Source organism: Trachurus japonicus, chromosome 7 (genome assembly GCF_045865225.1).
Source record: "Trachurus japonicus isolate A0001 chromosome 7, Traja_1.0".
In the NCBI taxonomy this organism is placed as follows: domain Eukaryota; kingdom Metazoa; phylum Chordata; class Actinopteri; order Carangiformes; family Carangidae; genus Trachurus; species Trachurus japonicus.
The window spans coordinates 21,358,764-21,372,187 of NC_140913.1; the positions used below are offsets into that span (position 1 = coordinate 21,358,764).

The 13,424-nt window shown below is 40.5% G+C and overlaps 1 protein-coding gene across 1 annotated transcript in view; it reads right to left on the reverse strand.

Annotated features, from left to right (window-relative positions):
• Positions 1-13,424, reverse strand: part of LOC146984698 (chemokine-like protein TAFA-2) — a 77,430-nt gene that overhangs the window by 27,364 nt on the left and 36,642 nt on the right. The window contains exon 2 of the mRNA XM_085782047.1: positions 12,607-12,707. Within this exon, the coding sequence (XP_085638173.1) occupies positions 12,607-12,706 (100 nt within the window). The 5' untranslated portion in view covers position 12,707. The remainder of the gene's footprint in view (positions 1-12,606; positions 12,708-13,424) is intronic.

A 13,424-nucleotide genomic window follows, 5' to 3' on the forward strand; every position in this document is an offset into this window, starting at 1 on the left:
ACGGTGAGAGAGAGAGATTTGCAGAGGTAGCACATTACCTCTCTCTCTCTCTCTCTCTCTTTCACTCTCACCCGCTTTCTCCCGTACTCTCTTTCCTTGCATCAGCATTGATCACAGTACATCAGTAAAGTAAAGAGCACCTCATCCATCAGTGCATGTCTGTGGAGCTGCTGTTACGAATACTAAAGCTGCTCTCTCTCAGGTGCGCGCACACATGCACACGAGCACAATCATATTCATGCTGTTTACTGTATCAATGTTTGTATTAAACCAAAATAGAAGCACAATATATTCCACTACATTGCAGACTCCACATTGATTGTTCAAAATGCTGCACCAGGGCTTCACAGATCTATCGTATAGCAAACACGGCTATGGGCAATTTTACGCTGAGTTCTGTATTCAGACCTCTTTTAGTCCAAATTTTGGTTCTGCTGTTTCTTTCATTTTATCATTTATCCCTTACTTATATTTTCAGCAAACACTGTAACAGTGTGGACTGCTTTGGCCAGGATTAACCTTTTCTCTAGTATAAATTTCTTCTGCATCAGTGGTTATTTTCTAGCAGTGTTGTTCCATTATCTCTGCATGGACCTAATGGAAGTTGTAGTGAAGGAGTGCTTCTAATGGATTATTTTGGGAAATGACAGTTTGAATTTGTATGGCTACCCTTTTGTTTTTTTGTTGCTGTAGCTTTGTACCCACACATGATGGTAACAACATATATGAAGCTCCTATGTATGATAAATATGTTGCATTTATTATTCACATTGCTTCAAGCGTACCAGCTCTACTGGGAAAGAGGCTAATCTACTTTAGATCCAGCTAAGAGAAGACAGGCAACACTTGGGAACCATAGACATTTAACTAAAGAAGCTTTAGGTAACGAAGATTATTCCTGTTTTTTTTTTTTTTGCACAATATCAAAGCATGAATCTGTTGAAATCATTTACATTGTGTACATGGGAGAGAAAACAAACTTCCGATGGATCCCTGCTGCTTCTGAAATCCTAAATGGTTTATAAAAAAAAAAAAAAAAAAGTAAGATCTAGCCATTTGTTTCATTTCCAAACATCTGGTCATTTGCAGAATCTCCTGAGAATGTAAATCAGAAACTGTGTACTGTATGTGGAGAATGAAAGAGGAGGGGAAACGGGGGCAAATGGACCCCAAGGAGGCAGAGCGAAGCGCTTTGATGTGCTTTGAGCTTGACTGTTTGCAAATTATACAATAACATTCAGGGAGTCATGTTTGTCAGTGTTAATGCTTAACTGTACAAATAAGAATATAGCTCTGCTCACACTCTGTGTAAAGTGCTCTTTGGTGCTCTGGTTTCTTTTCACAGTCCAAAGACACGAGAATTGGTGAATTTTAAAATAAAAATCATGTGTGACTTTGAATGTGAGCAAATAGTGTCGGGGCTACCCTGTCTCTGCACTGTAGGCATAAAGGGACAGGCTCCAGGTCCCCACAGCCCTGGACACTGTAAACAGGTTATACACTGAATCAGTTTGAGATAAGAAAGCTTGATGGCAACGGCAAGAAAGATCAGATAATGTGTCTGTTTCTGACAATTTCAAACCTAGTTTTCTTTTTCTCCCTCTTTTTCATTTGTACTAAAACTGTCTTTATTGCTGATAATGTCTGCACAGCTCAGGTATTTGAAACAATATTGTTTCATCAAAAGATCTTATTTTTTTTATTTTTTTTAAGTTGGGATATTAGAAATAAACTGATAACTTGTCTGATTCTGTTTGTCGGCTGATATGATCTTATTGCACTCCTTCTATATTGGGTGTGGTTTATGTGTCGGTTGATAAGTAACAAGAATTTACCAGTACAGTTTATTTGTTTATGTACCATTAGCCTATAACATTCTTTACATTTCTAGATGTTCACCTCACAACCTCATTTTAGACAGGCTACACAGCATACAATAAGAAAGCAGGCTGGACATCAAGCATATGACACACAAGACCTTCCACTTTTCTTATTATAGCACCTTTGGCAACAAAAATCCTACATGCAGAGTGAAAATAACAGCAAACACAGTGAGCAGACATACTGCTGAGAACTATGACACAGTAAATTTACACCCAAGCACTGTGTGCCCATTTCACATAACTGCAAAAAGTCAGAGAGCACTCCTAAATAGAAGTAATACATAATTTATAATAGTGAGGTGATGACATAGCTCACAGTTGGAATACAAGGCGAACTTCACTTTATATTGATCATATTTATTTATAATATTTATTATTTTATCATGTTTATTAGAACAATTCGAATAACCTTTTTGGGGGGGATTTGCATATCCCTCTAAGTGGCTTAAAACTGCTTGTGATTTCCTGCATCAAGGCAAGAAATTCTTGGTAGAATTCACACTGTACAGTTTCCTATCTGAGATTTTGAGATGAACCAACAACCTTCAAGTCGCAAAGTAAGCTCCTCTGGTCATCCTTGACTCTAATAAAAGGAAATGGTATGTATTGGTTATACATATTTCAGCACGTCTCTCCTCGCTCGCCGAGAGCTTACTTGAAAGGGCGATTCCCATCTCAGTGTGACTTTCATGTAAAATAGAGCCGAAAGAATTGCAGACACAGAATTGGAAATTCAAATGCATGTATCCGTAAGACTGTGTTCCTATGAATACCAAAGGCGAGTATTGTACAAACACATAAGAACAAAACCGCTGCGCCACCCACCAGGCAAATACCTCTGGAGGACAAATTGGAAATTGAATCATAAACTATAAAGAGCCAAGGTTGAGTTCAGCGGCGGAAGAAAAGAGAGACGAGATGGAGGTGGAGTGGAGAAAAGAAAGAACGGCTGCATTAAATAAAAGTTCACTCTTTCTCTCCTGCCCCTGCAGAAATTCACGCTGTGCTACCTGATTGAAATTTCCTGGTTTAATAGCTGTGAAATAAAGTAAAAGTTGGGACGAGGAGGAAAGGGAGAATATGAAACAGAGGGCAAAAGAGGAATAGAGTGGTAGCGGAACGACGATAGAGCGAGAGAGAGAGACTTAGAAACCCTAAGACCAACTGATAGATGGATTTAAAGGAAATGGAATTACTTCATGACTTGTAAAAACTGCAATCAAGGCTAATTAGTCATTACTGTTTCAATAATATCTCCCTGTAGCTCTCTTGCCAGAATGTTAATCCACACGACTGTTGCTACCATCCTAGTTCCAGTACAGTGGCTTAACCAAAGGCAGAGAGTCAATAGAGGCTTTAGTTTTGCTTAAGAAACCATACAGATGTACCAGGCCGGGTCTATGCGGGGTTGGCTGGCAAGCTAACAGGTAACGATTAGCACTAATGAATGCAATAAGAGGGCCCCAATGAGGTAATCTCACTGTGCAGCCAGAGGAAACTCTCCATTTACACCAATTAGTGCAAACACATAATCAGACAGTGACCATAGCACCCCAACACATACAGTACAGTACTGTACACCTACAGTTTTTTAATTTATACCTAGAGGGTTCAAATGTTTGTGTGTCCACAGTGTAACACGGCAGACCGTAGGTTATCATATCTGTACACTTGAGGAAAATTGAAGGATCAAAGTGTTTGTCAATAAAAGGCTGTAGATACAGGTCTCTGAGAGGGATTCTCTCTGTTTCTGTGGTTAGACTGAAATGCCTGAATGTCAAGACTGCAGCAGAAGGCCATCTCTAGGTTATCTGTTGAAAAATACAGTTCAAAAATAGTTTTTTTTCTCCACTGATCAATTTAGCTACATTAGTGTTGTGGCTTTAAGGATGGCAGTGACTCCATGACCCATGACTTTGGTCCAGACTGAAATATCTCTGCAGCTATTGGATGGATTGCTGTGAAAATATGCATACAAATTGGAGGCTGCAGGAGGAATCCTACGGACTCTGGTGATCATTTGACTTTTACTCCATGAGATTGACATTTTTTGACAGTTTTTAGTGAAATGTTGACAGCGCAACCTCCAAACCACAGAAGCTGCAATTGTTTTGAAATGTGTCAGATACCATAAATGAAACATTGTGGTGCTGCAGACAGGCCTCCGCCTACAAATCATATTTTAAATGTACAGAAACGTGGTTGTTTGGTAACGGCCCCGTTAGAAATTACATCATCATCATTTATGTATTCAGTGGAAATGAGATTCCTAACTGATTATTCCAACTAAATTCATGAGTCACATTGCAATCACAACATCTGCCAAAATAATCACATGTGATTTTCTTTTTATTTTATTTTTTTAAGACAAAATACATGCACTACTTATAACATTAGCTTTGAGCAATGTCAACATGTCATCTAAAATAAGGTTAACATTATACTTTTTAAATATTTAGTGCTGTTAATCATAATTTACAACAATAAGATATTTCACATTATAAGATTTTAGTCAACACTGCATTTCTAAAATAGTTAGACAGACTCAGAATAACAGGCAGCGGTAGATTACATAGATGGATATATTCACACCACATGGCCAGTTTTTAATAACCCAATCACACTCTCGCAGTCGGCTTTTGTTTATCTGTCGACCTGGTTCTTCAGGCACAGGCCATGAATCACGCTGCCTCCTTGCATAGTGGATCTTGCTGTTTTGCGTCACCTCTCTACTTTCCTAGATATTCGTTTTTCTCACTCGGTGGAAAAATAACAGCTACAAACACACTTCCCTCTGGTAGAAGAGCCAATTGGCTGCTTTGAAACCAGCAGTCTGCCTGACAGACATCAGATAATATCTCCACATTTCTTGAATATGCAGTGGAATCATGTCTGAGTAGGAATAAACAGAAGATTATCCTGTGATAGACTACAAAAGGCCATGAGCCTGTAGCCAGTGATCAAATACACTCCTGGCACCTTAATAACTGAATACATCATGGTTAAAACAACATGTGCGTTGCCAAGGACACGCTGATTGGTGAAGGTGAGTATATGCAAATTTAGTTCCTTGGAATTTGTCAACAGCACCGATTGAAGGGGAGCAAGGGAGGGAAGAGAAAGAAAGCCACAACATCCATAATGATGAACAAATGGACAGATCATAATTAACAGGTATCTTGGTCGCTGTGAGGCAACAGAGCAAATTCCGCCCTCAGTGCAAACCAGTGTGGCAAAATGTGATGAATTTGTAATATGACGATGAGTAAAATGGTAATTTTCATACGTGCCATGACCTGCTCAGAATAAAAAACAGCCTTAGTGTGTCACATTTTTCCCCCAATGCCATAACAATGACACATTTGTGGCATATCTGTGACATTATTGTGAAATTACTGTGAAAATATAGGCTATATCTTTAAGTGAACAACAATTCAGTGCAACCAGAGCTTCCTAAAGCCATTATAGCAGCATAAGCATTTCACTGACACGATCTTGCCAATGCAATATTTTTTCTGTTGATCACACAATTTTGAAAACAAGTGTAGAACGCAAATGCTGATGAGATATGGAAATCTGCAGCCCTACTTTTTGTAATGTGATGTGACCAAGCAGCATAAACATCTGCATGTCTCTTGAGGCTATGGTAAGTTCCAACCCCACTTGGTGCTGATTTCATCTTATTAGTGAAGAAAAAACCCTCCTCCAGTAACTGTCTCCCAATATCTGGTGCTCATCCTACAACACAACGTTGGTCAGAGTCACTCAACAACCTGACATGTTCACATTCCTCAACTGCTGTTTCCCCACAAATGTTAGACAAAACACCCACTATTGTGAAGTACATGGACATAGACGCATATAAAATGTGAAGCTTAATTAATTAATGACTTACTTGATGCCTACTTGATTAGATAATGATAATAGGACCATACAGGTTGTTATATGTAATGATGGATTTATAGACACTATAATCTGCTAGGCCCTGGAACATTATTTTCTTCTGGCAAAAGAGAGGATGCTGTCGTTTGCATATTTAAATGCCATTAAATGGTGCAACATAACAATAATTCCTGGTTTATACATAATATATTGCAAGAGACTGAATGACAATAAATTGTAATCTTGATTATGCATCCCACTTCTAATCATTTGCTCAATTTACCTTGGCTAATAATTTCATGAATTATGTCTGTCTCCCTCTCACACTCATCCACTCTCTCTCTCTCTCTCTCTCTCTCAGTCTCTCTCTCACACACAAACATGAAAACCCTCTCCATCTCTTGACCAGTGAATTCTGGGATGTGTTTGTCAGAGTTTAAAAAAAACCCTCATCTTTTTAATTTTCACCTTGAATTTTTCACAAGCCATATGGAGCCCTGTTGTAGACCAAGTGTGGAGTGCAGCTTTAGTGTGGAGCAGCCTCTAAGGAGGGCAGACAGCCTGTCTCCACACATCACATTAGAGAGCCTCTTTGCATGTGCACGCATGTTAGTGTGTGTGCATGTGTTTGTCCATGCCCTCCCATGTGCACTTACTGCGGGCCTGTCTGCGTGCCTGACTGAACGCTCGTGTCCCTCTGAGCTTGTGTGAGAGTGGTTAGCACATGCATCTTAGCATCCCCCATACATCTTTGTCCTTACATCTCTATTTCCCCTTCCTGGCAGACGAGATGCCTTTCAGAGTAAGTTAAGTTCTTAGTAGCTTCTAATCAGTGGCGATGTATGGAGATTGCAGCGTATAGACTGAGAATCAATGACTCGACAGCGTGTGCTGAAGTGATCAGCATAATCGCTGTTCCGCTTAACTTCAAAATCCAAGCCAAGCTGTTTCTCCAAGACTATTGGCAAAGCCACTGAGACGTTTCACCAAGGCCTAGACTTTTGTCTGCAAATCAGATCTCTTCGTGGTGGAAGATCTGCAGGCCACTAAGAGAGTTAGAGCTCTGTGGTCTGAGTTCAAAGCCTGTAATTTTCACACAGTTCTGTCATGATGTGTATAATAAGGCATGTGAATAAGAGAAGGACAGGCAGATGGATGGTTTAACAGATGGAGAGTCACCGACGGCAACTTTTCTTTTCTGGCCTGAGAGATTAGAATATTCTGCAGAATAAAAGGTGAACAGAAGCCAGGAAGGCACATTCTCTCTCACACACACGCACCCACACACACACACATACACACACGCTGAGATTTATTTTGCCACCTCTCAGCCCCTTTGAATTTCCTCCTAAGGTCACCACAGTTGTTTTGTCAGCACGTGCCTCCTGTGGCGGAGGAGGTACGTGCTGCTGCTTTTATCAATTATTTTTCTTCTACAAGATGCAGGAAAAACAAAAACATATTTGAAGCATAGTATATTTTCTAAGATGTCTTTCCCTTACTGCTACATCAGTAGCCCATGTTCGACTACATTAAGCCTGGACATTCATTTTACTTATCAGTTTCAGCACAGACAGAGCATGAAAGTCTGAACGCTAATTCCTTTGCTCTTACTGTTTGTCTCTTGACATGACCTCGGGCTGCTATCTGCAGACAGCTGGCTGGCTTGCTTTAGCTATACTGTAGTTGAGTTGTTCAGTTGACTCTCATGGCTTAACCTCTCTTAACAAGAGATAACACGTGGTCAGCAAACACAAACTGCGCTCAGATCAGCATCTTTTCTTCTTCCACACTGTTCCTATAGGATATGCTGTGAAATTGACTTTCAGCTGAGTAAAGGCTGTTTTCAAAAACCACAGCAACAGGTCCACACCTGCTATCACATCTTCTGTAACAATTTTTTTTAATGCATATTGTAAAAACTCAATATTCAAGCATGAGATATATTACATCATGCAAAAAAATGAAATAAAAAAAAAAAGCCCCAGCGCTAACACACTGGCTCAAATCAGGTACCACCTTACCTTTCCATCCACCAAAATACTTAGTAACCTGCTCAGCTCTGTAAAACTACAATTACAGTTTCTTTACTTGCCAATGTGCCTGTGTGTGTGCAAGAGAGAATCGGGGGGTGTGTGTGTGTGTTGCATGTGTGAGGGCATCAACCTTGAAGTGACCTAAGGGATTGTATTCAGTAATTATCTGATTACTCCTCTGTTTTTCAGCACTCAGACAAACTGCAACTGGATAACGCTGTAACTCCCTGATTACAACTTACTCTGCAATCAATGACCCATTAACAGGAGCATGCAGTCCCTACACATGTCTTCACACACACATGCACGCATGCACACGCACACACATGACTGTGTCACCAAAAACATTGACACCGTCATTACTGCCACTCCTTCAGTGACACCATCTTTTTGAAATGATGTTCATTTACAGCTAAACTGTTTTCCCAATTACATTGTGGTGGCAACGTTAATCACTGGCTTGATTACGTTCAGGGAGAACTCCTTTTTTTTTTTTTTTTTGGAATAAATGAATCACATTTATTAACAGCAGTAGATTTGCAAAGAGATTTGGTGGTTAGCAGGAGTACATAGCGCACAGATGTCACATTGGAGCGGTTGAGGTTAGCGGGAAGATTTTGTAAAATCTAAAATAAACACCTCATGTCTGAAGTCACTGTTGAACGTTTTCCGCATTTATGCAACTCAGTGTTGCGAGAGTCTAAACCTAAGCACAAAAAGTTTAAAGGGGAACTATGCAAGTCCGGTCACTTTTCCGCTGTTTTGCTAAGCCTCTTCCTGGCCCTGTGCATTTGTTTACAATGCAGCTGGCGAGAAAGCAATCAATAGAGCGGTACATAACGTTATATACGATATGACAGCTTGTATCTGTGTAGTCTTATCTGTCATAAACATGAGATTACGGGTTACGGGGCATGTTTGTGTCACGGTGCCACATTGACGAGAGCTTGGACACTGGATTGGAGATCTCTGATCTTACAAGGTTGTTTTTCAGCCAAGAGACTCTACATGGAAGCCTCCATTCTCATGTAATTTATTAAATTATTACAATTACTCCAAAGCTGTTTAATTAAGGTAACACTGTAGCACATTTAAGCTAAAAATCCTACATAGTTCCTCTTCAAGTAATGCTGTAGTCTTGTAGTTTGCTAGAAAACAAACACACTGACACTAATACACTGTGAGCATTTTACTGACAGGTTCAGTATCAGTTAAATTAACAGCATATCCTCGTTATGATGAACATACGGTCAGGTGACAGTACAACACGTACAGTACTTACAAGTTAGTGGTATGCAAGCACAGTTTCTAGGAGACTTGGGAGGACCGTATGATGAAATTAATGACGACAGAGTCTTCAGCGACACAAAGCCACAACTGCTAAACTTTTCTCATCTTGTGACTTTGCTATTTATCTCTCTCACCCGATGTTTTCAGTGTTTTCATAGCTTTGTGCAGACCTCAGCACTTCACTGAAAGCCCGGTGATGCACCACAAGAAAAGAGCGTTGCCTTCCTCTCTCCATGTCTTTTCACCATCCTTCCATTTATGGAAATGTTTGCCCTTGCCTTGTCAAGGATCTCTCTGTGAGAGGAGGAGATAATGCCTGGCAGCCAGAGAACAGCAAAGTCAATCTTACACACAAACAGACTCAGCACGCACAAAGCCGTGGTTATGGCTACACGCATCCCAACAAGGACACACACATTTACTGTGCATACACGTAAACGTTCGCTAAAAAAACCTTGTAGTCTCAATGAAGTGATAGCATTATGGGACATTTCCAGGTTCTGCTCTGGAGGCTTTTTAAGATGCTGCATTGTTTAAAAAAAAAAAAAAAAACTCACATCGTTCATCAATCATTTCCCTTTCAGTCATTTGCTAATGAAACAGACGCAGATGTTGAGACACACAACACACTGACATCTTAAACATGTGACGCGACGTGAAAAACATGGGAACAACAATGACAAAGACAAAGCGTTCAGATGAAGGGCAGCTGGTGCACGCCACTATCACGACATGACAGCCAAAGGCAGGGCTTAACATTTTCAGGCCCTCTCTGCCTATCACATGAAGTCAAACCAAACACAAAATTCACTATCATCACTTCATGGTTTTGTCCTTAGGTGTTTCTTGTCTTTTTCAATTACTTATTTTGGTCAGATATGTTTTTTAACATGTTAGTCACATCCCTGCTTCGGTCCTTGTCCCATGCACTCATCTGGAGGAGCAGTCTTGAAATAAAAGAAATCTGGCTAAGTGATCAAGCCAGTAACACAAGGCTTGTAACTTAAAAACCCCCCGGAGCACTATCAGATCTGTTGATTTGGTGTCACCCAGGTCCAGAATCAGTAAGGACTGCACGTGCTTCAGGTGTCTTGTGGAGTCTAAGCTGTCTACACTTGAGGTTCTGTGTTCATTCATCAAAAGTAGATTGTTTTTTGAGGGGGTGCTGCCTCTAAAACACTTTTTTTTTCTGTCCCACAATTCAATTCAAAACTCCTTTGCTTCACTGAAAAAGTCCCCTCCTGTCTCATGAACTCCTTTGCTTCACTGAAAAAGTCCCCTCCTGTCTCATGAACTCACATTCGTGAACAAGCACATGGGTCCAGGGCGACAGAATCTTCTCAAAAGAGCCCCCTCTTTCTGGAGAGGGGGCCCAGAGACACAACTGCTCCAAATTCGCCTCGTTCATGAAGCTTCTTAAAACTGCCGACGTGGAGCCATTATGATTTAAGGCTGTTCAACTACGTAAGTCATGAACACAGCGTCTCGGTAACATCGCAAGGAAACATCTTCAAATTTGGCACAAACTGATAAGATGGTTGTCGAAGGTCACAGTCACTAAGACCTCACAAAACATGTTTTTGAGTATAGCTTCAAAAATGTGTCAGGGTTTGTCTTATAAGGATAAAACGATGAGACAACTATATTTTATACAGTGTTTCCCCTAGATAGATGAGGCATGTGGAACACAGACACACTTTCGCTCTCACTCTTTCTTTTAAATATGAAAGGAGGCTTACAAAATCCCAGGCCAAGTCTGTTCTGATGATACAAGTCAGTGGTCCTGACTTTGAAAAAAAAAGCCTGTACAATTGTTGGGGAAACACTGTTATATGCAAAGGTCAAAGGTCAATCACATCATAACCATGATGCCATTATTCAGTGTTGACTCACGAAGAGAGAAGGGAGAAAGACAAGAGAGGAGAGCTATCTGAGAGCATCAGAAATGTAAGCCAGTAAAACCACAATGATTCTGAAGGCAACAGAGCAATCAACAAGGATTTTGAAATCCCTGCTTCACCAATTTTATTTTGTTATCAAGAAGTTTCACAGGCATAAAAAAAAAACCTCAAGGAAGCACCACGAAGGAAAAACTCAAAGACAGTTAGCAAAAGTTGGTTTTCCCTGTGTAAAAAAAAAAAAAAAAGCACCATGCAAGACATCTAAAGAGCTTCAGGCTGACCTGGAGCAATCTGGAGTGGTGGTTTCAGCCTGTACCATACACAGCATAGTAAACCAAGTAGGGCTCCATGGGTAAAAGCCAAGGAGGACACCATTACTGAAATAAAACCATAAAAACCATGGTTGAAGTTCGATCTTACTGTGGGGCAGTTGTCCTGGTTCTAGAGACAGTAAATGTATCAAGGGCATGATAAAAAACAGAAAATTACCCAGGCATTTTAGAGCGAAATATGTTACCCAGTGTCAGGACAATGACCCAAATCTCACATTCAGAGGCACAGAAAAATAGTTCAACAGGAAAAGATGGACTACCAGCAATGAGTCCAGACCTATCCAACACTGAAAACCAACCCACCTGCAGACAAGTGCTAGAAACTTCTAAATGAACATTGAGAGGATGTCATTGCTGGTTCTGCAACCAAATAGGGCTGCCCCACTGTCTGGGGCACATTTTGTATTTTACTTTCACTGTCGTGCAAGTTTTTTGATTGTTTTTCTTTTGTTCAATAACCCTAGACAGTTCTTTAAAATATTTAAATATATCACACAGGTTGATTTAAATTTAATTCAGAAAATATGCCAAAGGAATAGGAATAGATAAAGGAATGGTTGAGAACATTTGACATTGTAAAGCAATTTAGTACAAAACCACCTCAACAAAAACCTAAATATTCCCAGCTTCGCACAGATGTCCATATCCACATGAGCGGGTACAGTGTTGTCTCCATCAAGGCTTTGTTTCCGGAGGCAGGCAGTTTTCAGTGTCACACAGGTAATCATTGTTAAAGAGAGGGGCAAAGACTCAACAGTCACACGAGAAATGAACTGGAAAGCAGTAAGAAGCCTCTGGGCTCAATCATGCTAGTGACTCAGCCACTTGGCCCATATGGGAGGGGGAATCATGCAACTGGGGATTTCTAATCCATGAGGCTCACGGCTTGCTGTCTGTGCTGTGAAGTACAGGCATTTTCATGTGCTGCCCCACCCTGATGGAGCTGCAAAGACGTAAAAGCCTGTGAACTAAGAAGACCTTTCTTTGTCGGATTACTCTTATTCCTCTTCCTTTTATTAAAGAACTTTTTGTGTGTTCTTCCTGGCAACCTCCCTCTGTGGTCTCGTATTTCACTGTGAATCCGACCCCTGCATTCCCTTGGGCGGTGCACAGCCTATTCACTCCAACTTTACAACATGTGAAAAGAAATTGGCTGCAAAGGCTGCCTGCAGTGGTAATCTATGATAGATCCAATACTGTGAATGCTGCACGCAGACAGTGGCAGACTCACAGGATTATGTGCGGTACTCCTGAAAGCACATAAACACATACGTCTACCTACCTGTGTGGCTTCTGTGTGCATGTGTCAGGGAGGCCAGACAGAGGGACAGCAGTAGACTCCACACACCTACTCCACAAATGCAAGGACCCCGTTCCCGCATTCTGCCAGAGAGATACAAAAACACACATTAGAGAACAAACATCAGCAAAAGACTTCATTAAAAAGGTTAATTAGACAAGCCTGTGCTGTGCATTACATGACTTTTTTTCAAATGCACATCCCCCTCTCTGCCTTTAAAACTTTGCCAGCATTAGCCTATCACCGTAGAGATGGTAATGGTAGCCTCTATGTTAGCCGGTGCGCTTCGTTTGTCCAAATTGAAATATCTTTCTCAATAACTACTTAAAGACTCATATTCTGGGATGGACCGCCATGAAAATTTGCATGGATGCTCATCATCCCCAAGATCAATCTAAACATTAAGGCAGTGTTTTTCAACCTTGGGGTCATGCTGGGTCGCCTCAAATTCAAATGGGGTCGCCTGAAATGTCTTGTAATTGATAAAAAAAAAAAAATACTGATAAAAATATTTTTTTAACTAATATTCTTTTTTAAATTATGATTAAAAACACCACACACAATCTTAAATTCTATACTTTCACTTTCTCCAATATAAATTGAGTTCAAATAAAATGCAACATATAAACATATATATATAAAAATAGCTGAGCTGGCGCATCTTGATTGACGGGGTCGCCAGAAATTTGTGATGTCAAAATGGGGTCACGAACCAAAAAAGGTTGGGAACCACTGCATTAAGGGCTTTTGGGTGAGATTGCACTTGGTGCAGACATTCATGTTTCCCCCGAGTGATTTGC